General features: G+C 41.4%; 1 protein-coding gene across 1 annotated transcript in view; it reads right to left on the minus strand.

Moving 5' to 3' along the window:
- IGF1R (insulin like growth factor 1 receptor) overlaps nt 1-26989 on the minus strand; it is a 322256-nt gene that overhangs the window by 249955 nt on the left and 45312 nt on the right. Inside the window, exon 2 of the mRNA XM_029066648.2 lies at nt 8563-9108. Coding sequence (XP_028922481.1) covers nt 8563-9108 — 546 coding nt within the window. The remainder of the gene's footprint in view (nt 1-8562; nt 9109-26989) is intronic.

Consider the following 26989-nt stretch of genomic DNA (forward strand, 5'->3'; position numbering starts at 1 on the left):
TTACTGTCTCAGCTAGTTAAGCTGAAACTCCTGCCCCAAGCACTGGAGCACATCAACCTGGACTGTGGACTGGGGCCCTGGCTGTTCAGGTAAGGAAGTGCTGTAAAAACCATCAACGCAATCAGTTTATGGGCAACTAAAGTGAGAGATTTCAAGGCCTCACACTTCGCTACCAAGTCTGTCTGCCAAAGAAACCCAGCCAAGCTGCAGCTGCTCCCCACCTTCTCTGCCATCCTACACTTTGTCTTTTCCTCAGCAGAATCCCTGAAGCCTCACCTCAATAGTCCCCTAACCCCAAGGCACTGTTTTGAAATTCCTGTCCTTAAATGAAAAAGTGGGCCCCTTATTACCCTCATACTGCAAGGGTTACATTCTCAATGAAGTAACCCACCTTATAGTATACTTGCCTTGATCGATGCCACATATTACGTGCACTATGATTTCCTATGACTCTTCTACCCAAATCTGCATGATCAGATTAGGGAATCTGCATTCCCCTAATCCCTAACAACATTTTATCTAAAATGCCTAGAGAAAATAAATGGTATGACACAACTGGCTGCATACACTTATTCGGGGGCAAATAGAAACATGCTTACACTCAGACAAGAGAGGTTTGTTTTTGGAGCATCTGGTGCTGTTTTTGATTGGCTTGACTCTCTCAGTCCTCCTTTCTCTTCCGTTCAAAGACAATCTCTTCCTAATTTAATTGAAATCTCTCTGGTTTTCTGTCACACCTGTAACAAAAAATTCAGCTCCACCATTTTCTGAGGTGGTTCTTCTACCCCATCCAAGCTAATATAGCTCACATTCAGTTAGCCATACAACAACTTTCAGGGCATCTCACTGGGCATATGACCTACCAAGAAAAGCTGAGTGGCAGTGAAATTGTGTCAACACCAATCAGCAGACTTTGTTTCAGGACTTTGTTGCCTGTGATTATTTCATGCCATGTCTAGGGTATAAGCCCCTTTTGGGCAAGGATAGGGTCTACTAACTCTATTGTATTGTACTTTCCCAAGCGCTAGTATAGTGCTCTGCATATAGTTAGTGTTTAATAAATATGATTGATAGAGCTAATGTTACACTGGCCAAGGGACCTGCTCAAGAAGTTAATGTGACAACTGTGGTATGGTTGGCCAGCAGAACAGCTTTGTGCAAAAACCTTCTCATCTAGCATTATTAGCTTAGTTCAAACCTTGGTGTCAGGTTGCCACACCGTAACAACCTCAACCTCTCAGAAGCCTACTCAGCCTTCTTGAACTGGTTTTCTTCTTTTCCATCTGGGCATTGTTAAAGAGCTTGCTGCCTAAATAGCAGGATTCTATGACAACACTTAATTCACTGTTGCCTATGAAGACCTGCCGATGGTAATGTGTTTCCTTGACACAGGTAATAACGACTGTAATAACAATATTTGTTGAGCACTTACTATAGAAGAAGTACTGCATTAATAGCTGAGGTCGATACAAAACAGGTTGGACAGAGTCCCTGTCTCACAAAGGACTTGCAGTCTAAGGATGAGAGAGAACAGGTACTGCACCCCCTATTTTGCTGCTGAAGAAACAAGCACAGAGAAATTAAGTGACTGGCCCAAGATCACACAAAAAGCAAACGGTACAACTGGAATTAGAATCCAGGACTTCTGACTTCCAGGCCCATGTTCTTTCCAAGAAAGCCACTGTTTCTCTATGTGGACAGGGATTGTGACAACCTATGCTATTGTATTGTATTCTCCAAAGTGCTTAGTACACTGCTCTTCACACACTAGGCACTCAAAAAAATACCACTGGTTGACAAACTCAAGGGTGTTCATTCAGCAGACTCATTGTCTGCTTAGTGGAAGAGTTTTCCCAGGGATCTAAACCAAAATCCTGGTCTTGTTGCATTTTCTAGCATAACGGCATAGGATTAGCACAGAGTCCTGCTTTTTCTTTTGTGATGAGGAATGGTTCAGATACACTACCCTCAACATGATCCGCAATATCACTGTGGAGAAATCCCAGGGTTTTGACAGGAGAGCCAAATTTACTTAGTAGTTTCCAGGTGGAACCTGAAGAAAATGGTATACTGCTTTTAGCATTATCTCCATTTTAAAATACAAGTTACAGCAAACAGATGGCTCATTTTTGAAAGGCAGGTTTCTCTCTTCTTGGAGGCAGGCTCAGTTCTACCCTCAGTTTTTACCCTCCATTCATTCAATTGTACTTACTGAATACTTACTATATGCAGAGTACTACACTAAGTGCTTGGAAAATACAATTCAGCAATAAAGAGAAAAAAATCCCTGTCCACATCAGGCTTACAGTCTAGAATGGGGGAGACAGTCATCAAAACAAGTATTCATTCATTCATTCAATAGTATTTACTGAGCGCTTACTATGTGCAGAGCACTGTACTAAGCGCTTGGAATGTACAAATCGGCAATAGAGACAGTCCCCGCCCACTGATGGGCTTACAGTCTAATCGGGGGAGACAGACAAAAACAATAGCAATAAACAGAATCAAGGGGATGTACATCTCATTAAAACAATAACAATAAATAGAATCAAGGGGATGTACATCTCATTAACCAAATGAATAGGGTAATAAAAATATATACAAATGAGGGGACGAGCACAGTGCTGAAGGGAGGGGAAGGGAGGGGGGAGGAGCGGGGGGGGGGAAGGGGGCTTAGTTGAGGGGAGGTGAAGGGGGGTGGTAGAGAGGCAGCAGAGGGAGCAGAGGGAAAAGGGGAAGCTCAGTCTGGGAAGGCCTCTTGGAGGAGGTGAGCTCTCAGTAGGGCTTTGAAGAGGGGAAGAGAATTAGTTTGGTGGAGGTGAGGAGGGAGGGCATTCCAGGATAACAGGAGGACGTGGCCCAGGGGTCGACGGTGGGATAGGCGAGGACGGGGGGACGGTGAGGAGGTGGGCGGCAGAGGAGCGGAGCCTACGGGGTGGGCACTAGAAAGAGAGAAGGGAGGAGAGGTAGGAGGGGGCAAGGTGATGGAGATTCTTGTAGCCTAGAGTGAGAAGTTTTTGTTTCGTGCGCAGGTTGATAGGCAATCGATGTTTTGGGGAAGGGGGTGACATGCCCAGAGCGTTTCTGCAGGAAGATGAGCCGGGCAGGGGAATGAAGAATAGACTGGAGCGGGGAGAAACAGGAGGAAGGGAGATCAGAGAGAAGGCTGACACAATAATCCAGCCGGGATATCATGAGAGCCTGTACCAGTAAGATAGCCATTTGGGTGGAGAGGAAAGGACGCATCTTGGCGATATTATAAAGGTGAGACCGGCAGGTCTGTGAAGGATTGGATGTGTGGGGTGAATGAGAGAGCCGAGCCCTAGGTTGCGGGCTTGAGAGACGGGAAGGGTGGTCGTACCATCCACAGTGATAGGGAAGTCAGGAAGAGGACAGGGCTTGGGAGGGAAGATAAGGAGCTTGGTTTGGGACATGTTGAGTTTTAGGTAGCGGGCAGACATCCAGGTAGAGACATCCTGGAGGCAGGAGATATGAGCCTGAAGGGAGGGGGAGAGGACAGGGGCAGAGATGTAGATTTATGTGTCATCTGCATAGAGATGAGAGTTGAAGCCATGACAGCGAATGAGTTCACCAATGGGAGTGAGTGCAGATGGAGAACAGAAGAGGGCCAAGAACTGACCCTTGAGGAACTCCAACAGTTAGAGGATGGGAGGTGGAGGAGGAGCCTGCGAAGGAGACCAAGAATGAACGGCCAGAAAAATTAGAGGAGAACCAGGAGAGGACAGAGTCCATGAAGCAAAGGTGAGATAAGGTGTGGAGGAGAAGGGGATGGTCGACAGTGTCAAAGGCAGCTGAGAGGTCAAGGAGGATTAGGATAGAGTAGGAGCCATTGTATTTGGCAAGGAGGAGGTCATGGGTGACCTTTGAGAGAGCAGTCTTGGAAGAGTGGAGGGGACGGAAGCCAGATTGGAGGGGGTCCAGGAGAGAATTGGAGTTAAGTAAATAGGCATCAGTATAAACAAATGGAATTATAGATATGTACATATATACACAAGTGTTGTGGGGCGGGGAGAGGGAGGTAGAGCAAAGGAAGCAGGTTGAGGTGACATGGAGGAGAAGGGGAGCTGAGGAAAAGGGAGATAGTTTGCAAAGGCCTCTTGGAGGAGGTGAGCCTTTAGTAGGGCTTTGAAGGGGGAAGAGTGATTGTTTGGCGTATTTGAGGAGGGAGGACGTTCCAGGCCAGAGGTAGGACATGGGCCAGGCGTCAATGGTGGGACAGGCAGGAATGAGGCACAGTGAGAAGGTTCGCACTGGAGGAGCGGAGTGTGCAGGCTGGGATGTAGAAAGAGAGAAGGGAGATGAGGTAAAAGGAGGCAAGGGGATGGAGAGCTCTGAAGCCAAGAGTGAGTTTTTGTTTGCTAAGGAGGTTGAGAGGTGGCCACTGGAGGTTTTGAGGAGGGGGGTGACATGCCCAGAACGTTTCTATAGAAAGACAATTTGGGCAGCAGAGTGAAATATTAACTGAAGTGGGGAGAAACAGGAGGTTGGGAGGTCAGAAAGGAGGCTGATGCAGTAATACAGAATACTATGTTCAGAATCAATGTGCAAAACAATCCACTTCAATCCACTTTGGAACTGCAGGTCCCCATCGGTATTATTTCACTCAAACCTAAACCATTACACTAGTTATCCCTCAACACAGCCTGGGCTCACCACCTCTTTCCTGAAAAAAACTAAAAGTTCTCATACTGCAATCAGTGATTTGCAGAAGCCACATGTGTTGTTTTAAAAGTGCTTGGAAACTAAGTTTAGCAGTTGACTTTTTTTTCCTTATTTGCTATTAAGAATTGGAACACAGTGCCATTTAGGAATCACATATATCATGCAAAACAAGTACAAAAGTCATCTAAATCAAGCTAGAGTTCAACACAATTTTCTAATTTATCTGACCGAAAAGAAGCTTTGGGCCATATATTTGCCCTCTAATAACTAAATTTTGGGGAAATGTATAACAAAATTATAATAATAATGGTAATAGTATTTAAGTGCTTACTATGTGTCAAGCACTATTCTAATCACTGGGGTAGATACAGGCTAATCCGGTTGGACACAGTCCCTGTCCAACATGGGGCTCGCAGTCTTAAATTTCATTTTACAGCTGAGGTAACTAAGGCACAGAGATGTTAAGTGACTTGACCAAGATCACAGAGCAGACAAGTGGCTGACCCAAGATTAGAACCCTGGCCCTTCTGACTCCCAGGCCCATGGTCTATCCAGTATGTTTTCTGTTTTCTATAACAACCAGGCTATTTTCTATAGGAGATAAGCATCCCAAGGGACAGAGACTACATTTAATTCCTACCTGTGTACTCTTTCCTAGCACTTAGAACAGTGCTCTGCACATAGTATTGCTTGCTCAATAAATACTTGCTCAATAAATACTATTACCACTACTATTTGGAAAAATTTCATGGAGATTAAGCCTGCACTTGCACCCTCGCTTTCAGAAGGTCTCAGAGTGTTTTCAAGCTTAGAAGCACACACTTTAATATAGAAATCTCTCCTTCTCATTAACCAATGATCATAAAAACTCAAAGCTATATTAATATTTCATGAACTTGGAACCCTGGGACCACTTAGAATCCCTGTGTGCTGCTGTTTGCTTCAGAGAAGGAAAATAAATGTATCCACGAGTTCACAGAAATACTACTAAAATTGGTTTTAATCTTACTGAAAAAAAGGAGTAGCAGTTAGGCTGTTTAAAACACAAGACAGGCCAAAAGAAGCTGAGAAACAATGACTAATGGCCCCTTACTGGCTAATAGCTGAAATTTTGAGCAATGTTCTCCCTTCCAAACCTAACTGAATGTCACTCTTTGGAAATGATGCAAGTGTGGAAATGGACCATAAAGTGGTGGTTTCCTCTCTTGGATAGTTTGAAGCCATATCTGTCAAGACTAGAGTCAATTTTGAAAAGTAATTAAGAATGAATGCCTGTACAACATAAAACCTTTTTTATGTTATATTTCATGGATTTTTTTTTATTGGTTACATTCAGAGTTTCTTTTACAGTTTTCCACTTCTTAAGAATTTTTCCCTCTTTTTTTCACTTCTTTAACACTGGCCCCTTAGAACTATCCCAAGAGAATTATTTGACTTTTTCCTTATCTCAAGAAATACCACCATAATTCTCAACCCAAACATAAATTGAGTGTTGCTTCCATTCACCTAATACAGTAGTTCACAAACTTTTCTGGAACTCTCCAGTGCTAAGTCATAAGAGAGATGAGGCAGTAGTTGGGGTGTGGAAAGAGTGAGAAAGTAAGCAGTGAGAAAAATGACAATGAAAGCTACCCAAGTAGTACGTGGTAAGAAACCCACGACAAGAGTCACTAACAGAGAAAGCTTTCATGCCACAAAGGACAGAAAAATATATTTCTTTAAATAAGGATGAAAATACACAGTCCTGTCAATTGGATAAACATAGCTCCTAATGACCATATTCCATTCAGAATATCTTTAAAAACTTCACAGAACTTTGTCTTTATATTGCTCACTTCTAATTCTTGAGATTCTCTACAATGTAAGCTCATTGTGGGCAGGGAATGTGTCTGTTTATTGCTGTACTGTACTCTCTCAAGTGCTTATTACAGTGCTCTGCACAAAGTATGAACTCAGCGTATACATTTGACTGATCGATAGGGAAATCTCAGTTCCCTTCCATCACTTGAAAGTTATATTTTAAAGTCAACTTTGGTGGTGCTTCTTTCTAATTTAATCAAGCACAGTGGAAGTGACAGATCTTGCAATTAAAAGGATAATCAAGTTTCAGAAGTGACAAAATATGATATCCAAAGGATAATCAGGACTCTCTAAGGGTTACAGAGCCTATACAGTCATTCACCTTATCACACAAGTTCAGCTGTATGCCTCTTTCCAGGATTTCTAGCTCCTTCCATTTCTTTACAGGTTAGTCCCTTTTTATTAACTAAATGAGCTCTGTGTGTATGCATTTAGAAAGCAATTATCAATTATACATAGCTATAGAAACAAGAGAACACCTGAGACTACTGTAGAACCTCAATTACCTGGGATTTCTGGTTAATCTGGGACATTTCTAATTCAGCAGGTGCGTGGTTCAGCATCACTTTACAAAGAAACAGGCAGCTTTACACCTCACTGCACCTTCCCCGACAGTTCTCAGGTGCTAGTAAGATGGTCTGCAAAATGCAGCATGGCTATCTCCAGCAACCATAACGAAACCTAGACTTTGGTTCCCAAAACTGCTGAGAAGCAGCATGGTGTAAGTGGATAGAACTCGGGCCTGGTAGTCAGAAGGTCATGGATTCTAATCCCTGCTTCACCTCTTGCCTGCTGTGTGACCTTGGGCATGTCACTTCACTTCTCTAGGCCTCAGTTCCTTCCTCTGTCAAATGGGGAGACTGTGGCACCCACATGGGACAGGGACTGTGTCCAAACCAATTTGCTTGTATCCCCCCCAGCTTTTAGCACAGTGCCTGGCATATAGTAAGCACTTAACAAATACCATTATTATTATTATCATTAAAAACTGTGCTGCCTTTTGCAGGTTCTCAAAAGCCTTTAGGACTCTGGTGACTCAATGACTCCAGGCTGCTGAGTTTAACATATACAGTACTGGGACCTGTTTAAATAAGTGAGCCTCTCAATTACACAGATTTGGGTCCAGCTCTATCAAACAGATATATAAGCAGTTGTCTTGGGTGCTGTTCAGCTTAAAGAAGCCTCTTTTCTTCCAACTTCTGCTTCTCCCCCCGTGGTTCAATTGCTTTCCTCGTCCTTTCGTTTTACCCATCCATGCTTTTCAATTATCTAAATCGTATCCAATTTCAGTCTTCAACATGAAACTAACTGCCCAGATTTTTGTTTCTTGGTTTTGGCAAACTGTAATAGGTCAAGTTCAGATGTCTGCCTATTAGGGCAGTTGGTTGTCCAGTGTTTTCTTTTCTTTAAGTTTAAAAGATGAAAACGCCAAACCCTTCTTGGCAGTCTACCCCATGTTGTATTATCTCTACAGTCAATAATCTTCCTTATACTATAATGATGTTTAGGAAAAAGACTTTTAGGGACTTGGATTAACCTCATCATCATTTCTCTACAACCTCACACCAGCACTATCAATTCTGCATGCTAGAACATCAATGGTCTTCCCCTTAGACTGATAATTGTGCCAGCGTCTGGAAATACTTAGAAATCTTTGATATTCAGCCTCCAAGAATCTTTCAATCCTTTCAAATGATAGAAATTTATTTTCTTTTCCTGCAATTTATAACAAACTTTACCAATTATCTGTGTCAACATATCTAGCATAAGATTTTCCACTTTAATTTTTACTTAAGTTTAATAATTGCATTCATTAACTGATAACATTTTCCAACTCCATCACATCTGAGAAGGGAAGAGACTCTTCAAGTCTGCCCCAAGGAGAGAACCAAGATATTCTTAGCTCCTTTCTCACAATCTAATTGGAGTACATCCTCATAGATAAACAGGAATAATTAGCTTTTGGATTTTTTTTAAAGGAAAGGTAACAGATGGACAGGAAGGAAAGCTACATCTTACTTTTCTGGCAGTGGTTTGTGGTCCAGCAGCGGAAATTATACTCGTTGTTAATGGTGGTCTTCTCACATGTTGGATTTTCCTCCATGGTCCCTGGACATAAGTCCCCACACTCCTTTGGAGGCTTATTCCCAACTATGTAGTTGTTAGACACAGCATCCAGTATCAATGACCAGTCCACGGTGGAGAGATAACAGAGGTCTGAGTTTTTCTCGATCCGAATGGCCCCCCGGGTGATGTTTCTCAGGTTGTACAATCCGATCTCCTTGAGGTTAGTCATCTCAAAGATCACCAGAGCATAGTTGTAGAAGAGGTTTCTCCCCCGAATGACTGTGAGGTTGGGGAAGAGGTCACTGAGGCTCTCCAAACCCGCCACGCGAAAAAGCAGCAAGTAGTCGGTGATAACCGTGAGCTTTGGAAAACGGAAGTTGCGGTAATCTTCTGCTTTGGAGATGAGCAGAATTTGGAGGTAGCCCTCAATCACTGTGCAGTTTTCCAGGCGCTTCAGCTCATGGATGTCATTGCGAATATCAATGCTCGGCCCACAGACTGCAAGGGAAGAGAGGAACAAATGAGGGGCGAAGAAGCAAAACTGCAGGGCAGAATTTTCGTGAACAATCAATTCAAAAATCTTGACCAAACCCATTGCAGCAATGTACACTGTGGAGTAATGTACCTATCTGACTAAGGAGAGTAGAAAAAAAAAGACACACACCTGACCAAGTTTAGTCTATAAAGGCTTGTTTAAATGGACGAGATGAATAAATATGTTTCTCGTAAAGGCTGCAGCACATTGGTTCTTGATACCAACCTGACTGGTCAGAAGAATAATCCTTACAGGTTACTCCTGAAGTAGAGCTGGATGGCAACACAGCCTCATGGATAGAGCATGGACCTGCTTAGAACAGTGCTTGGAACATAGTAAGAGCTTAACAAATGCCATCATTTTTACCTGGGAGTCAAAAGGACTTGGGTTCTAATCCTAGCTCCGCTACTTGTCTGCTATATGACCTTGGGCAAGCCTCTTAACTTCTCTGTGCCTCAGTTACCTCAACTACAAAATGGAGGTTAAGACTATGAGCCTCTTGTGGGACAACCCGATTACCTTGTATTTACCTCAGCACTTAGAACAGTGCTTGGTACATAGTAAGTGCTTAAACACCACTATTAGTATGTGGGACATGGACCGGGTTCAACCTGATTCACTTGTATCTACCCTAGTGCTTAGTACAGTGCAGTACACATACTAAGTGCTTAAGTGCCATAAAAAAAGATACAAATTACTATTCAGAATCAATCGAGTCTATCCTGCAGTGGAGTGTGCAATCTAGAATTCCTGACAAAACCAAAGAGCATCTGAAGCCACTATTTAGCAGGTTAAAATAATTTTAGTGTAGCTAGTCACCAAAATCTCACTTCCTCTAGCACAACATTAGTAATAACTCTGTTCTGAAATACACTGTATTATTTATACCAGGGCACTTGCATTTATTTTTTTACTATAACAGTTCATGCTGAGTCTTGCTTCAAGACACTAGATACCCAAAAAGCCAATGAATTATCAAAAAAAAAAATCAAAAACAAAAACACATGACAATATGCACGATCTAGGGAAAGAGAGTTTTAAAAGTGAATCTTATCTGATCTTTTACATCTTAAATAAAATGTAAATAACAGGGAAAGTGCCTCCATTTTACTCCTTTCCTTTCTCTGGGTACAGCTCCCTAGAGGCCCCTCCTTTTCCTGATGTTGGCTGAATCCTATTGACCCCCTTCTTATCTGCTTAAATCTACTTCTACCTACACAGGGGCTCAGTAGATAGAGCAAGGGGCCTTGGTCAGAAGGACCAGGGTTTTAATTCCAGCTCTGCTACTTCTCTGCTGTGTGACCTTGGACAAGTCACTTCAGTTCTCTGGGCCTCAGCACCTCATCTGTAAAATGAAGACTAAGACTGTGAGTCCCATGTAGGACATGGACTGTGTCCAATTTGATTGGCGTGTACCTACCCCAGCATTTACAACAGTGCTTGGCACACAATATTATTATTATTATTATGCGCCATCGATTCATTTCCAATTCAGAGCGACTCCATGGATATACTTTCTCCAGAATGTCCTGTTCTCTGCCATAATCTGCAAGCTTTCTAACGGTTCTTCTGTTATCGTTGTTATGGTCATTATCCATCTAGTTGCTGGTCTGCGTCTTCTTCATTTCCCTGGATTTTTCCTAGCATTAGTGTCTTCTCCAGAGAATTAGTTCTCCTGATTATGTGTCTAAATATGCTAATCTAGTTTAACAATAATAATAATAACCTTGGATCCAACATTTCTCTCCCTGACTAGTATCCCTCTCTCCTAACTTCTTGGACCATGTATATTACTTCTTTGTCCATATGACTTACCAAAAATAAAAAGGGGGGGGGAACTATGACTAGGGTCACTCTCACACACACACACACACACACACACACTTTCTCTCTCTCTCTCTTCCCTGCCACCTCCACCCACTCCCTCCCCCCCATATTAGGACAAACAAGAGCAACTGATTCATTGTTTAAGTGACTCAATTGTGAACTACTAAGAATGATGTTAACAGCCAGCTTCTGAATCTAAGATTTTTCTTTTTTTCCCCAAGTGAAAACTCCCTCCTTTCTTTCCTCCTTCCCTCCCAGAAGTGAGCAAAAGCCCCAAACCACAAAGTGCAAGGAACAGGGCCCAAAATCAGTTGTTTTTGGATTCTGTAACATGTTGGTGTTTTGAGGTATTTCTGTGAAAGAAAAAAGGAAATCCTGACCAATATACCACTACTTGCATAAGGCATTATAAGGAAAGAGGAAAGAGGAAGTAAAATGGCAGATCTTTTACATGGGTCCATGCAGAAAATAGATCTTAGGAGAGTAAGAACATATTCAAAAGAGAATAACGCTACCATAAGAGCTATAAATAAAAAGGAAAGTCCCAAAATCCCCTAACCCAACATTTACTATTCAAATTAATAAATTACATTTCCATACTTTAAAAATAGCTACACCAAATGAGAAAAACTCAAGTCGGAGAATGTATTTATGTATTCACTACAGTCTTAGTGAATCCCTGGATTCACGTTAACATTGACCATACTTCAGGGGTAGGCAATTATTTCAGCCAGGAATGACTTTCTGAGTTTGCTCACCTACTTTATCAAATGCCATGTTCTAAATGGGAATGTTTGAGAGACAGAGATGGTTGTACTTTCACTCACCATGGCCTACACTGATTGTGTTAGCAGCTCCATTTACACACTGTAGAAACCGTCGCTGCCATATTATTTAACACTGAACTCACCCAAGTGCTTAGTACAGTGCTGTGCATCCAGTTAGGTGCTCAATAAATACGATTGATTCCAGTCCCTAGAGCCTTAGGCATGATGGGACTGCAGAGCTAAACACTGAGAAATGGAGTGAATTCATGCATTCATTCGATCGTATTTAGTGCTTCCTGCATACAAAGCAGTGTACTATGCATTTGGAAGAATACAGTATAACAACTGACACATTCCTTGCCCAAAACAAGCTCACAGTCTAATGACTGTGAAAAGGGTGAATAGACTGGCAGCCCAGATCTAAGGCCCAAGCCATATTTTGTCCACTGGCTCCTCAAGCAGGTTTCACTTGAGTAAGGATATGAAGCGAAAATGATATTAACACTAAAATCTGCAAGTCTGGGCACACACAGTTAGAACAATTTACTATGTCTCGTGTGCCTGCCAAGATCCACGGAGAGAGGTGAAGTGCCAGCTAAGCCACCACTCCACAGCCACGGTGATGGAAAAGTGAAGGGGGTAGACACGGCTACATAAAGAGGCAGATGGAGGAGAAGGAAGCCCACATATAAAAATACACACCTCTTCCTCTTTGATTCCAAGTACTCTGGCAGAGCAGCAAACAGCATTTTTTGATCATGAGTCCTCAGCGGGACAAGAACCATGTCTAATTCCCAACCGGGTCTTCTTTCCCAGGTCTTAGTACAGTGTTCTGCACATAGTCTGCTTTTAACAAATGCATTGGGGGTTGGTTCCAGAAAATGACAGGTGGTCAAAAAGGGTAGCTACGGAATCAGTGGGAAGCAAGAAAGACTAGGACTTTGTCTTCTCTCTATGTACCCTCCACTATGGTGCTTTAGGTCAAGGAGACCCCTTAGTGATGGGATCCTCAAGGGAGAGGCAAGGCATGTCTTTGGTGAGCCTCCCTGCCACTGGATGCTACTGGGTGGTAAGATTTGAGAGAAACTTCTGTCCTTTAAAACTCACCCATCCCTATATGCTGGCACTCAAACACTTATTATGTGCCAAGCACTGTACCAAGCGTGCTGAGGTAGATACAAGTTAATCAGTTCACACAGTCCCTGTCCCACATGGGGCACACAGTCTAAATAGGATGAAGTAACAATAAAAATGATAATGGTTATTTGTAATGAACTTACTATATGCCATGCACTGTACTAGGTGCTGGGGTAGATACAAAATAATCAGGTCCCTCATGGGCTCACAATTTAAGGATAAGGGGGAGATAATAACAATAGCATTTGTTAAGTGCTTACTGTATGCCAAGCACTACACTAACCGCTGAGGTAGATAAAAGATAATCAGGTCCCACAGCCTAAGTAGGAGTAGGATTTAATCCCCATTTTACAGATGAGCAAACTGAGGCACAGAGAAGTCAACTGCCTTGCCCAAGATCATGGAGCAGAAAACTGGCAGATTGGGAATTAGAATGCAGGTCCTCTGACTCCCAGGCCCTTGCTTCTTCCCCTAGGCCATGCTCCTTCCGGAGAACATGATACAACAATCACCTTGCATTAGTGAGTGTCCCTAGCCCAGGAGCACTAGGGAAGACTCTGACATCCTGTTTGGCTTTGGAATTTTGTTTTTTTAAATCAGAGGTGGTGAAAGGGAAGCAATACAGGGTAAAAGAAACTGGGTTAAGAGAGGAGAGAGGGTAAAGAAAGGATGAGGATAAACAATGGGGGAGAGGAAGGATGGATCCAATAGAGGGAGTGGAGGTAATTTATGAACAACAGAAGGGAGGCAGAAAAGGAGGCAGAAAGATAATGACTTATCATCTGAAACTTCCAAGTAGATGAGAAGAAGCATGACTTGGAAGAAAGAATACGGGTCTGGGAGTCAGGTGACCTGGGCTCTATTTATGGCTCTATTTTATTTTCCAATCAGTCAATCAATGGTACTTACTGAGCCCTTACTATATGCAAGGCACTGTTCTCTGGAGCTTAGGAGGGTACAATACAAGAGTATAAGCAGACATGTTCCCTGCCCAAAATGACCTTACAATCTAGAGAGGGAGACAAACAATATGAATAAATAATTTATAATAAATACTTTAAAGATATGTACATAAGTGCTGTGGGGTTGGGGTGGATATCAAATGTCCAAAGGTCAAAGGAACAAGTGCACAGACCACACAGAAGGGAGAGTAGGCTGAGGAAAAAAAGGCTTAATCAGGGAAGGCTTGGTAGAGAAGATGTGACCTTAATTGCACTTTGAAGGTGGAGAGAGTGGTAGTCTGGCATATATGGAGGGAAAGGGAGTTCCAGGCTAGGGAGAGGATGTGGGAAAGTGGTCAGTAGTGAGATAGATGAGATTGGGGCACAGTGAATAAGGTATTTATCTGCTTTGTGTCCTTGGACAAGTCACTTAAATTATCTCTGCCTCAGTTTTCTCATATGTGAAATGGGGATTAAATATCTAGTGCTCAAAACAGTGCCTGCCACAGTCAGCACTATAATATTCATTAAAAAGATTATCTGAATAAAAATTACTGAGTACAGTATAAAAGCTGCTACTGTCCAAAATATGCTCTTGGGACATGGCTAAGCATGACATGCTCACAACTTGAAAATGTATCAGTAATATTTCTGTAGAGTTTCCATTACATGAAATACTGGATTGTTGTCATCTCTACTCCCCATTATCCAGTGTTCCTTACATTCATAAAGTTCACACAGTACTAAACCAATACTCAGGATGCTCTCAGAATCAGTTAAATTTAATACAATATCCCTAACTCACGCACTCCCTTATAAGACCTAATCAGTTGAGACTTACACATAACCAAACTTGCAATTATGCCATTTTTACAAAGACAATTCATCACTGAAAGAGTAATTTACTTTAATAAACCTATTCTGGGCCCATTTAAAATTTATAAATACAGCTGCAGGTTACCCTTTGGAATGAAATGTCTATGTATCTTTGTTTTTATCTCTAGATGATCATTTTGAATTTGGCTTGAATTTTCTAGAGGGCTGATGAGGGGAAAGCAATATGAACTGTGCTACTGGTAGACAAAACATTTCTTCCAATATCTGAATGCCAAAGTAAAACTAGAATTTAAAATACATATTGTCTGTCTCTCAAGACAACCTGATAAAAGATGATTACATTTTAAATACAATGTATTTTATTCAACCCTTTTTATAGTTTCAATTTCTTTCAAAATATAATTTATAATCTCTCCTTCTGGGCCCACCCAGATTTTCCAGCCTTGGAAACAGAAAAGACCCAACCCAACATGGGTGTGCAAACATTGTGCAGTTTGTAAAATTAGAAACCACACACAGAGCTCATTTTACAATTCTTAGAATGAAAGACATTCAGAAAAAGGGTTAGAATCAGTATTTTTCTTTGCAGAAGTAATCAATTACAGCAGATTTTGAGAACAGGAAGTTATGTCACATTCCTTCAGTCTTCTCAAGCAACATGAAAAAGAAGGGAATGGAAAATAAGGACTGAACCTTCAACAGCAGTTGTAGAAGTGAAATGGGTTCAGTTTACATTCTCTCCACCAGAAAGGGAAGAAGTGCCCAGTTGAAAAATGAGCTGTACGATATGGCCTGTATCTAGTCCTATTACTTTCAGGGAAAGGAATCTACCTACTTAGCAATGCCCCTCTAAAATTATTAGTATATAAAATCATCCATTGGTAAATTCACAAAATATTTTACCCAGTGTAAAATTAGTACAGTAAATGTGCAATTAGAAGGAAATTAAAACTACTGTGTGCCTAATTAAGTTATTAAGCTTTGGGGCTATTTTTCTGCAATATGATTAGGATAAATGGTTTATATTAACGAATGCATAGTAAAAACCGGCTTCACCTAACAAAAGGAGGTAGCCATCTACTAGCAAGTCCAGAGGATTTAGTACGAAAGTGTTGGGAGGATACAATGGAATTAATAGACAAGCTCCTTTCTCTCAAGGAGCTTAAAATCTAAGATTTTCAGTATATCTTGAAATGCAGTAAAGATAGTTGTCTTAATCTGACCACGATCCCTTCCCTCAAAAAGCTTATAATCTAAATTCATCTGTCGACAATGAAATCCAGTGATGTCTCAAAAGTCAGTAGAAACCACAAAAAAGAGGAAAACTGAAAGGAAGAGAATCTCTTCCCATGGAGGTGGAAACCCAGAAGTTACTTTGACTCAGTAGTAAATTCGTAGTCCCGCAAGCAAGAAAATTCTTCAATGCCTACTGTAACGAAACCTCTGACTGCCTGGGAGGGGTATAACTGTAATGGTCTTTAGCTATGGCACTGACCTTAAGAAAAGTTAATGAAGTTGAACTAGGAAGAGAAATACAACTTGAGTGGGCTAATACAGAAGATGCCAAATAGCATGACTGTCCGAGAATTCACTTGTAAAATACAAAACACAAGAGATGGCAGAGATAATGGAAAGGAGGGTGTGTATTTGTGATTTCATCCTCATCATGAAAATTAAATGAATATGACGTGTACATTACACCATATATGGGGCTCCATGGGGTTTACAATAATTTAGGTGGGAAATATATATATGCACACACACACACACATATATACACACACACATTTCAAAATATGCCAACAATGTGTGAACTCATACCTACGAGAGATATTTCGATCATGAGAGGACTAAGGCAAAAACACATACCCTTAGTAATCTTTAAAGAACTAACATTGCAAAGACTATCAAATTACTTTAAGTATTGCAGGTACTTGAGAAATTACAATTCAAATGAAAGGTGAAATATCCTCTGTATATGCCTGATAAAAAACTCCTTTAATTCTAAAGCAGGTAGACAAAGCATGAAAGTTTGGGGAAATAAGTCTTGCTCATGGAAAGGCTGAATAAAAGATTATGCAAATCAGAAGGTTTGAATTAGACACAACCCAGGATATTAACAGATATTGCTAAAAAACTGAATCATTGTTGGCTTAATAAATCCTATAGAACTAAAAATCATGGGGGGAAATTGCAGAAGACAAAAAGCCAAAGGAAAATGGAACACCTTTGTACTAACTCAAAGGATGACTAAACAGACTAGTATCCTGGAAAATAATGCCATAATTTCATAGTTCAGAGCTGCTGGGTTTACCAATCCTTTCCGAGCTCCTTCCCCCTACTCTTCCCCACTCCTAGCACTGATTCTCTCAGTGTCATGTGATTGGGTAAAGTCGAAGTTTGGTCCTAGGTAGTCTCTACCCCAATCAATTCCTAATTTTGTCATAAGAAGCCGGGGTGGGGAAGAAGGCACAAAGGGAAGCAGGAGTTAGGAGAAGAAATTAGAGAAGGCCTTTGGGCACGGAAGCTGACAATATCTCAGCCCATATGGCTCTAATATAAGGATCCCAGGGCCAAGATGTTGTGTACAATAATAGCGGGCTTTAGAGTGAACCTGGTACGCTGTTTCCTGTGGCACCAAGGGAAAGGTGGTCAGAAGATGCATCATGGAGTAGGGAGTGGTGGCCTACTGTGGCTAGATGGCCAAGTGATCTGAACTGCCACTAGTCTGTGATGAGGAGTCGAGAGAAAGATTGGGATGTAGGCCAGGAGGCCAACTTTCTCCAACCTCTCCACTTCCTCAGCAGTCAATTGTACTTACGGGGTGCTATGGGGAAACCACTGCCCTATGTGCTACCCAAGAAGCAGATGTGTGTGCTAGGTGGGGAAAATATGGGGTTGTGAGAGAAGGAAATTCTCCCCGAAGCCAAAGGCACAAGTGGAATACACAATGACAAAGGGCCTCACAGAATCCTTTGTGAGAAGTCCTGATTGAGCTCCTAATATGTGCATAACACTAGACTAAGAATTTGGAGGCATAAATAAAATACATGACTCCTACTCTCAAGGAGTTGACAATCTCTCACATCACAAAAGTCATCAGCTCTCCTTAAACACCCTTTCACTCCCTGCCAGTGACCCACTGTTACTGTATAATGTAATATAAAAAGAAGAGCAATTAGGAAGAGTAATCCCACACTGCTCTGGGACCAGTTTCTCAAGAGTGAGACTTCAGAAATGGGATTGGAAAAGGAATGAAGAATCTATGAGGAGCAATTCCAAAATGGCCTTGCAGGAGAAGGAAGAGGTCTTCTCGCCCTCTAAAATCTGGGAGGGCACGAATGTGGCCAACAATATGCAATCCAACGAAGTAATCCTCATTCGATTAGTGAACAGATCAGTCTTCAGTAGGTGGAGACCTGCACCTCTTTGATGGTCTTACAAGGTAATCATCCTTTGTTGTTACTGCATTGGGAAAAGAAACAGGACGCCAGAGAACAACCAACTGTTGTTTATAAAGTGCACTGCATGCTGCAGATCCAAGACAGACACTGCTGGACAGCAGCCATATTCAGTAGCTACTTTGGACCAAATTCTTCCATAAGGACTTGCCATGGAACAAAGCTGAAAACACATGATTAAAATGAGTAACTCTGTAGGGGATAAATATCAAAACAAAACACAGAATCACACAACACTGCATAGCATATCCTCTCATCTTTCATGTGGAGGGATAAGAAGCAGATAAAGCAAGGGACTGGGAGTCCTAAGGACATGAGTTTTAATCCCAGCTTCTTTGCTGTGTGACTTCTGGCAAGTGACAACTTCTCTGTGCCTCAATTACCGCATCTGCAAAATGGGAATTAATACTGTGAGCTCCTTGAGGGATAGGGACTATGTCCAACTTGATTAGCTTGTATCCACCCCAGCATTTACTACAGAGACGGTCACATAGTAAGGGCTTAACAAATACCATAAAAAAGAGGCATACCTTGAACTTGTGATACTACAGAGTATACCTTTACAAAGCCATCTTGAAATGGTAATGGTAGGCCAGAAAGAAAATGTGTTTCCCCATTTAATTCAGTGACAAAGATTATTAAATGACCACAAAATAGAACAGAATCTGTTGGGGGGGGTTAATAATTGTATTTGTTAAGCACTGACTATGCACCAGACTTTGTACTAAGCACTGGGGTAGATAGAAACTTGGACCCAATCTATGTCCTACATGGGGCTCATAGTTGTAATTACTATTTTACAGATGAAGTAACTGAAGCATAGAATTTAAGTGACTTGCCCAAGGTCACACAGCAAACAAGTATCAAGGAAGGGATTAGAACCCAGGTCCTCTGGCTCCCAGGCCTCTGCTCTATCCTCTAGCCCACGCTAAACTTAAATCATGTAAACTGTGAAATATTCCATGAAATCAACAAGTTTGTTTTTTTTTAATCCCTAAAAGACTCCATCTCCAATTCACTTCTATTTCAACTCCTCTGACTTCCTACCTCCTTCCCCCATACCTCTATTATACCTATTTTCTTTTTGTTCTTTAAATGTAGACAGAAACAAATGTGCACTTTAACTTTTTCTATTCTCTAAATTCACTGACCACTTCTCTAAGTTCCTCCACTGCCTGATTCCTACATCGTAAGGGAGTAAAACCAATCAATTTCACTGCCACGACCTCAAGTTCAGTATACAGCATGCATGGTTGGCTCTGGTATCAGTCGATGGTATTTACTAAGCGATTACTGTGTGCTTAGCACAGTATTTAAGTACTTGGGAGAGTACAGCACAACAGAGCCGCCAGACATATTACATGTCCGGAAAGCCTTCACTGTCTATAATCATTATATGACAGATTGTTTTGCCACAGATAAATGCACTTTTCTCATTCCTTCTTTTCCCAACCCCTTAGTTTTAAATGACAACAGAGAAACAAAGGAACATATATTTTTAAAATGCAGGCTCCCTTTTTCTTGTCTTCTAATTGGCCTTCAATTCAACACTGCCCCTCCAAATCAGCACTGGACTGTTGTGGTAACAAATTGCTAGTGCCTAAAAAATGTTATTTCACTTCCACAACACTTTGTGGATGTATGATCTTTCCTTTCTTCTCTAACCCACTCTCAACACAAGGTTAGGAAATGAAATCAGAGTTCCATGTGGGTCAGGGATTGTGTCCCCTCCGATTACACCTACCCTTATAGTTTAACATATAGTAAGCACTAAAATATACAAGGATTATTACTCATGCCTCACCTGTGTATCAACCAAACCAAAAATTAAAAAAGCTGCTTTTTTCTATTGTATTTTCAGTGGGGTTAACCACTTTCAGTACACACATCCTGGAGGGGATCAATTATAATGATTGTGAAAGTTTCGGTAACTCAAGATTAATGTTATCAAGCAGAAACAAAATTCTTAAGGCTTTATAACCCTTCTTGAGAACCTAAACAAGCAGCAATTTTGACAGTTTCACCCACCTGACACACAGGCTATCCACTGTATTAGACAGTCTCTTGGAGTACGAAAACACCAAATCAGAATGACCTGTTTCCCATACTGAGCGGTCACTGTCTAATAATAGTTCAATTGGAGACCGAATGCAAAATCTAAGTCCGGATGCTATACTAGAAGACAGTGGCCAAATCAAGTTTTTTATTTTGTTTTTTTTTTAAAGGTTTTTGTTTGCGCTATGTTCCAGGCACTACACTAAATGCTAGAGTATTCATTCATTCAATAGTATTTATTGAGCGCTTCCTATGTGCAGAGCACTGTACTAAGCGCTTGGAATGTACAAGTCGGCAACAGATAGAGACAGTCCCTGCCCTTTGACAGGCTTACAGTCTAATTGGGGGAGACAGGCAGACAAGAACAATGGCAATAAACAGAGTCAAGGGGAAGAACATTTCATAAAAACATTGGCAAATAAATAGAATCAGGCTAATGTACATCTCATTAAACAAAATAAAATAAATAGGGTGATGAAGATATAAACAGTTGAGTTATAAAGAGTTATATATTAGATAAAGGCTAATCAGGTTGGACACAACCCATGTCCCACATGAGACTCAGTCTTAATTCCCATTTTACAGATGATGTAACTGAGGCACAGAGAGGTTAAGTGACTTGTCTAAGGTCACCCAGCAGATGAGTGAGGAAGCTGGGATTAGAACATGGGTCATTCTAGCTCCTAGATCCATGATCCAGCCACTAGTAATAATGACAATAATGATGGCATTTGTTAAGCATTTACTATGCACCAGGCACTATACTAAATGCTGGGGTGGATACAAGCAAATCAGGTTGGACACACTGCTTCTCAGTAAACCACACTGCTTCTCTTGGCCTCTAGAGGTTTTTCAGCATTACACTGTTATGGGTTCTGTAATAAAAGTCCTTTTAAAAGAAGGGAGGTATTTTCAGAAACAGGCATGTGAGATTCTGTGTGTTCCAGCAAGTTCAGGATTCCTCTTATGCAGATAAAAATAACACTTAGTAGCTACTAAGTGCTTACTATGCGCCAAGTACTACATTAAGCTATGCACTGAGGTGGACACAATATAATCAGATCAGACAGAGCTCACAAGTTAAGGGTTAGGAAGAGCTACTATTATTATGGCCATTTTACAGCTGGGGAATGTGAGGCCCCAACAGCTTACATGGCTTACTCAAGGCTACACTATAATTTATAGGTAAATTGTGGTTATTGACCACAACTTATTTATTTTCAGTGTTATTCTAATGCTTAAAACTTTAAACCCTGACCACCACAGAGACTTTTAAAGTTACACATTGCTCGAAAATGATACCATTCTTTATTTCAAGAAAGAGGGGCAAAGCTGGCATCTTTAGTTCCATTTGACAGGTGATATACTTAGGGTAAATGCAACTTGCCAACAAGGTGAATAGAAAGTCAGTTTTGTAGTTAGAAATTCAGTCTATCTGCTTCCCAGAATGTTGTGTTCATGCAATTTGATCACTTCTCTTTCTCTTGAAGTTGGGCTCCTTCACTGCTCAGCATTTCATGGAAGCCAAACTGGATTCCTGGAATTCTTACTAAGTCATTGTTTTTCATAAAGCTAACAAACAAAAAATTCTGGGAAATTTCCATTGGTAGCAAGCACCTGTGCCTGGATACTGAAAATACTGTCTCTGGGTTGTGTTCTTTCTTACCCTGCTCCACTCATATGCACCATATGCTTCATTGCTCCTGCACCATATCCATATCAATGATCTCATTTCAGTTAATAACAGTGAAAATAAATAAGTTGTGGTCAATAACCACAATTTAACTATAAATTATAGTTAATGGATCAATGGTATTTACTGAACACTCACCATGCACAAAACACTGTACTAATCGCTTGAGACAGTACAACACACATTCCCTGCCTACAAAGAGTTTACAGTCTAGAGGGTGAGACAGACATAAATGAGTTTAATTATGCACATAAGTGCTGGGGAGGGAGGGGTGAATGTCAAGTGTTTAAAGGGCACAGAACTAAAAGCATAAGCAATGCACAACTGAGGAGAGAAGGAGAAGTCAGGGCTTAATCAGGGAAGGCCTCTTTGAGGAATTGTGATTTTAATAAGGCTGTGAGGGTGGGGAGAACATTGATCCTATGTATATAATGGGGAAGGGAGTTCCAGGACAAAGGAGGATGTGAACAAGGGATCAATGGTGAGATAGACAAAATCGAGCCATAGTGATCAAGCTGGAGCTAGAGAAGCAAAGTGTGCAGACTAAGTTGTAGAAGGAAATCAGTGAGTACAGTAGAGAGTGGCAAGCTGATTGAATAATAAGGAGTTTCTGTTTGATGTGATGACATCTGGCCAACTACTGAAGGTTCTTGAGGAATGGGGAGATGCTTAGAGAAACAGCGTGGCCTAGTGGGAAGAGCCTAGGCTTGGGAGTCAGAGGTCGCAGGTTCTAATTTGACCACTCGTCAGCTGTGTGACTTTAGGCAAGTCACTTCACTTCTCTGGGCCTCAATTACCACATCTATTAAATAGGGATTAAGATTGTGAACCCCACATGGGAAAACCTGATTGCCTTTTATCTACCCCAGTGCTTGGAACAGTGCTTGGCACACAGTAAGCGCTTAACAACATCATTGTCTCATCATCATCATCATGTGGACTGAATGGTTTTTTTTGTGGTTGTTTTTTTTTTTTTACAGAAAGTGATTTGAGTGAAGTATGAGGACTGAAGTGAGGAGAGGAGGACACGGAGATCAGTAAGGAGGCTGGTGCAGTACTCAAGGCAACGTATAGCAACTGCTTGGATCAGTGTAGTAGCAATTTGGATGGAGAGGAAAGGGTAAGTTTTGGTAATGTTGTGAAGATAAAGCTGACAATTTGGAAACACTGAATATATAGGCTAAATGAGAGAAATGAGTCAAATATGATGTCAAGAACACAGGCATATGAGATAGGAAGGATAGTGGTGTTGTCTACAGTGATGGGAAAAGCAAGGGGAAGACAGGGTTTAGGTGTTTAATTTGAGGTGCCAGTCACACATTCATGTAGAGATGTCCTGAAGGTAGGAGGAAATGCAAGACCGCAGAGGAGAGTGGTCAGGGCTGGAGAGGTAAATTTGAAAATCATCCATGTAGAGATGGTAGTTGAAACTGTGGGAGTGAAGGAGTGAAGGACAGGGGGTGTAAATGGAAAACAGAAGGGGATGCAGAACGGAGCCTTGAGGGACTCTGACTGTCAAAGGGAGAGAACCAGAGTACAAGCACTCCGAGAGGAGGAGGAGAACCAGGAGAGGACAGTGTTAGTGAAGCTAAGGTTGGATAACATTTCCAGTAGAAGGAGGTGGTCCCTAATGTTGAAGGCAGATGATAGGTTGACAAGCATTAGATTGGAGTACAGGCTACTGGACTTGGCCAGAAGGCCTCTGGTGACCTTAGAGAGGGCAGTTTTTGTGCAGTGAAGGGTTGGGGGTCGGCGGGGGGGGGGGGAGGCAGACTGAATTGGAGAAAACTGGAGAAGAGGAAGTGGAGGCAGTGGGTGAGGGTAACTTGCTCAAGGCGTTTGGAGAGCAATGATAAGAGGGAGGTAATAATAATAATGGTGGCATTTGTTAAGCGCTTACTATGTGCAAAGCACTGTTCTAAGCACTGGGGAAGTACAAAGTGATCAGGTTGTCCCTCGTGGGGCTCAGTCAATCCCCATTTTACAGATGAGGTAACTGCGGCACACAGAAGTTAGATGACTTGCCTGAAGTCATATAGCTGACAAGCAGAGAAGCTGGGATTAGAACCCATGACCTCTGACTCCCAAGCCCATGCTCTTACCACTGAGCCATGCTGCTTCTTAGTGATGGAGTGATAGTACCTGAAATTGCACATCATATGGACTAGGGCTGAAAAAACATTCAGCCTCTATCTCCTCACTCCTGAAAAAGCTCCAATGGTTGCCCATCACTTTCACATCAAATAAAAATTCCTTAACATCAGCTTTAAGTCACTCGATCAGCTCTCTCCTTCCTACTTTATCTCACTGATTTCTTACTATGGCCCAAACCACACACTGTATCCTCTAACACCAACCTACTCTCAGGACCTCAATCTTATCTATCCCACCGGTAATCCCTTGCCCAAGTTCTCCCCCGGGGTTGCAACTCTTCTAAAATTACAAGTCCTCCAAGAGGACTTCCCTGATTAAGCCCTCACTTCCCCAGCTATCCTCCCCTCTGTATCACCTATGCACTTGGCTATGTACCCCTTAAGCACTCTGATACCCCAGCCCCACAAGACTTATGTGCATATTCTTACACTTCAATATTTCCCACCCCCTCTCACAGTCACACCTGGAGAGTTTCCAGTACTCTACCATCTTGACTACTGGAGGGAGAATCAAGCTGAGGAATATGCATTCCATTCCTAGCTAGGCCAGTGGCTAGTGAGTAGAAGCCAAATGCTACAAGTCAAAACTACCCAATGCTGGGCAGCAGCAGCATGGGAAATTTTCAAAAATAGAGACTCAAGCTTACTGTGTGGAAGAAGGCAATGGTAAACCACTTCCATATTTTTACCAAGAAAACTCTATGGATCCAGTACCAGAACAACTGCAGATGGAGGTGGCGCGTTCTGCGAGAGCTGTGTCCATGGAGTCACTCGCTATGGGTTGGAGATGACTCAAAAGCATAAGACTATTTCCCATGTCTGTACTTTATTTTAATGTTTGTTTCCCCTTAGAGACTGTAAGCTCCCAGTGGACAGGAATGGTATCCACCAATTCTATTACACTGCACTTTCCCAAGCTCTTAGCACAATGATCTGAACACAGTAAGTGCTCAATGAACACTATCAATTGATAGGGCTTATCTTATAGTCTCTGAAGTATTGATTACCAGCTTTTGGAGAATTGCAGAAGTCTGGGTTGCCCTTCAAATCACAATTGAACATCCCCTATGGTTTTTTAGCTAGGCTCCTAGTCTTCCTCATCCCAGATCTCTGACAAGACCTGACAGTTTTCAGTCAGGAAGGGCCAAAATGGTGGCTTCCTGGCATGTCAGCTCATTCCCAATTCCCAGCATGTCTGAATCCCTGCCTGCTTTTGCCCCCTCATTTAAATTGAAAAGTTGGCACCTATGCTCTGAAATCATTCTTGGAATGCTTACATTTCTAGAATTCTTAAAAATGCCAGAATTATACCCCTCTTGCCCAAAAAGAAATCTGCCTGAAATACAAAGCACAATACAAGTAGGTGGCATATTATGACAAACGATGACTCTGTAGCAGTTTTTCCAGCTGTGATAATCATATTTAAGATTTATGATAGTAACTACAATGCCAGCTGAAGAAGAAATGGAAAACTATGAAAATTATTAACTGTTCGTACTGTAGCGTTGAAACCCTAATCTGTGATAACTCATGGGTTTTTAAAAATAAATAAATAAATAAGCAGAGGTTCCCTCACCAGGAGATCCCTTTCTTAGTTTCTTTCAAAACAAATTATCAATGCTTTAGAGCTGTCGACACATCCAAAGTGAATCAGCAAGTGGTTAAGAGCAACCTAAGGTTGCCTGAATAAGCAGGAGAGCTTCAAAAGGAAAAAATATCATGTGGCCAGTACATCAACCCACATTCATGAAGACTTTATTACATTCCTGCATGACTGGACCTGATCTCACTGTGCACAAGGAAATTGGGGACTTTAAATTATTATTGATGAATGTCACTGATTGAATGACAAATATAGGGATAGGACAGATTCAAAAAAATTCAGTGATAGGTTAGTTATAAAAAAAAAAGACCTGTGATGTGAGAGATAACCATATTAAAGGTGGGTGGCAGAAAGACATTGGTGCAACTCTGGAAAACATTTAATATATGCAGGAAGCAACTGCTCAAAGTCCAAAGAAATCTGTAACAATCCTCTCTCAACACCACAGTTTAAAATTAACATCAATGTACCTGATGATGCAGAAAGATGGATAATTGTACCCATACCAAATCCAAGTGACACATGAATTTAGTGACATTAATAGAGGCAGTAAACTGAAATTCTGTTATTAGCTTTTACACTTTGTGAGTCTAAACCCTATAATTATTTATCATACTAGATTCATAGATAGTCACTGAGGTAAAACTGTGCTTAAGTCAATATAGAGTATGTGCAAATATGGGATCCCGAAAAGTCTGGTCCTATAGAATAGCCCCTCGCCATGATCTATGATGCACTTTGTTATATATTTGTATGGTGAACCTTTTTTTTTCTGGGGGGGTATGATATCTGGTGGAAGTGGAGAACTATTAATAATGGTATCTATCGATTACAAAAGCACTGTTCTAAACACTTGGGAAAAACAAAAGAAGCTGCTGTGTGATCTTGGGCAAGTCTCAACTTCTCTGTGCCTCAGATACCTCATCTGTAAAATGGGGCTGAAGCTGTGCACCCCATGTGTGACATGGACTGCGTCCAACCTGATTATCTTGCATTTGCCCCAGCACTTAGTACAGTGCCTGGTACACAGTACATGCTAAATAGAGACCATCAAAATTTTTTTAAAAAAATTAAAAAGCACAAAGGACTACCAGCCAACAAAAAGTTTACATTAACTGGGGGGACAGACAACTTTTCAAGCAGTGGAATCAGACTGAATACATGTATATACTCAAGTGTTTGAGGATGAGTATAACTAAGTCCATAAGTGGAAGAAGTAACTGTTGGATAGATACAATGCTGTTGTGAATTATTTGAGCAAAGCTTGTTAAGGAGGTGAGATTTTAGGAGGGTCCTGAAGGTGGGCTGGGATAAAATCTGGCAGATTAGGGAAGGGGCCACTTTCCTGGGCAGGAAAAATCCCATCTCAT

The sequence above is a fragment of the Ornithorhynchus anatinus genome, chromosome 5, assembly GCF_004115215.2.
Source record: "Ornithorhynchus anatinus isolate Pmale09 chromosome 5, mOrnAna1.pri.v4, whole genome shotgun sequence".
NCBI lineage: Eukaryota > Metazoa > Chordata > Mammalia > Monotremata > Ornithorhynchidae > Ornithorhynchus > Ornithorhynchus anatinus.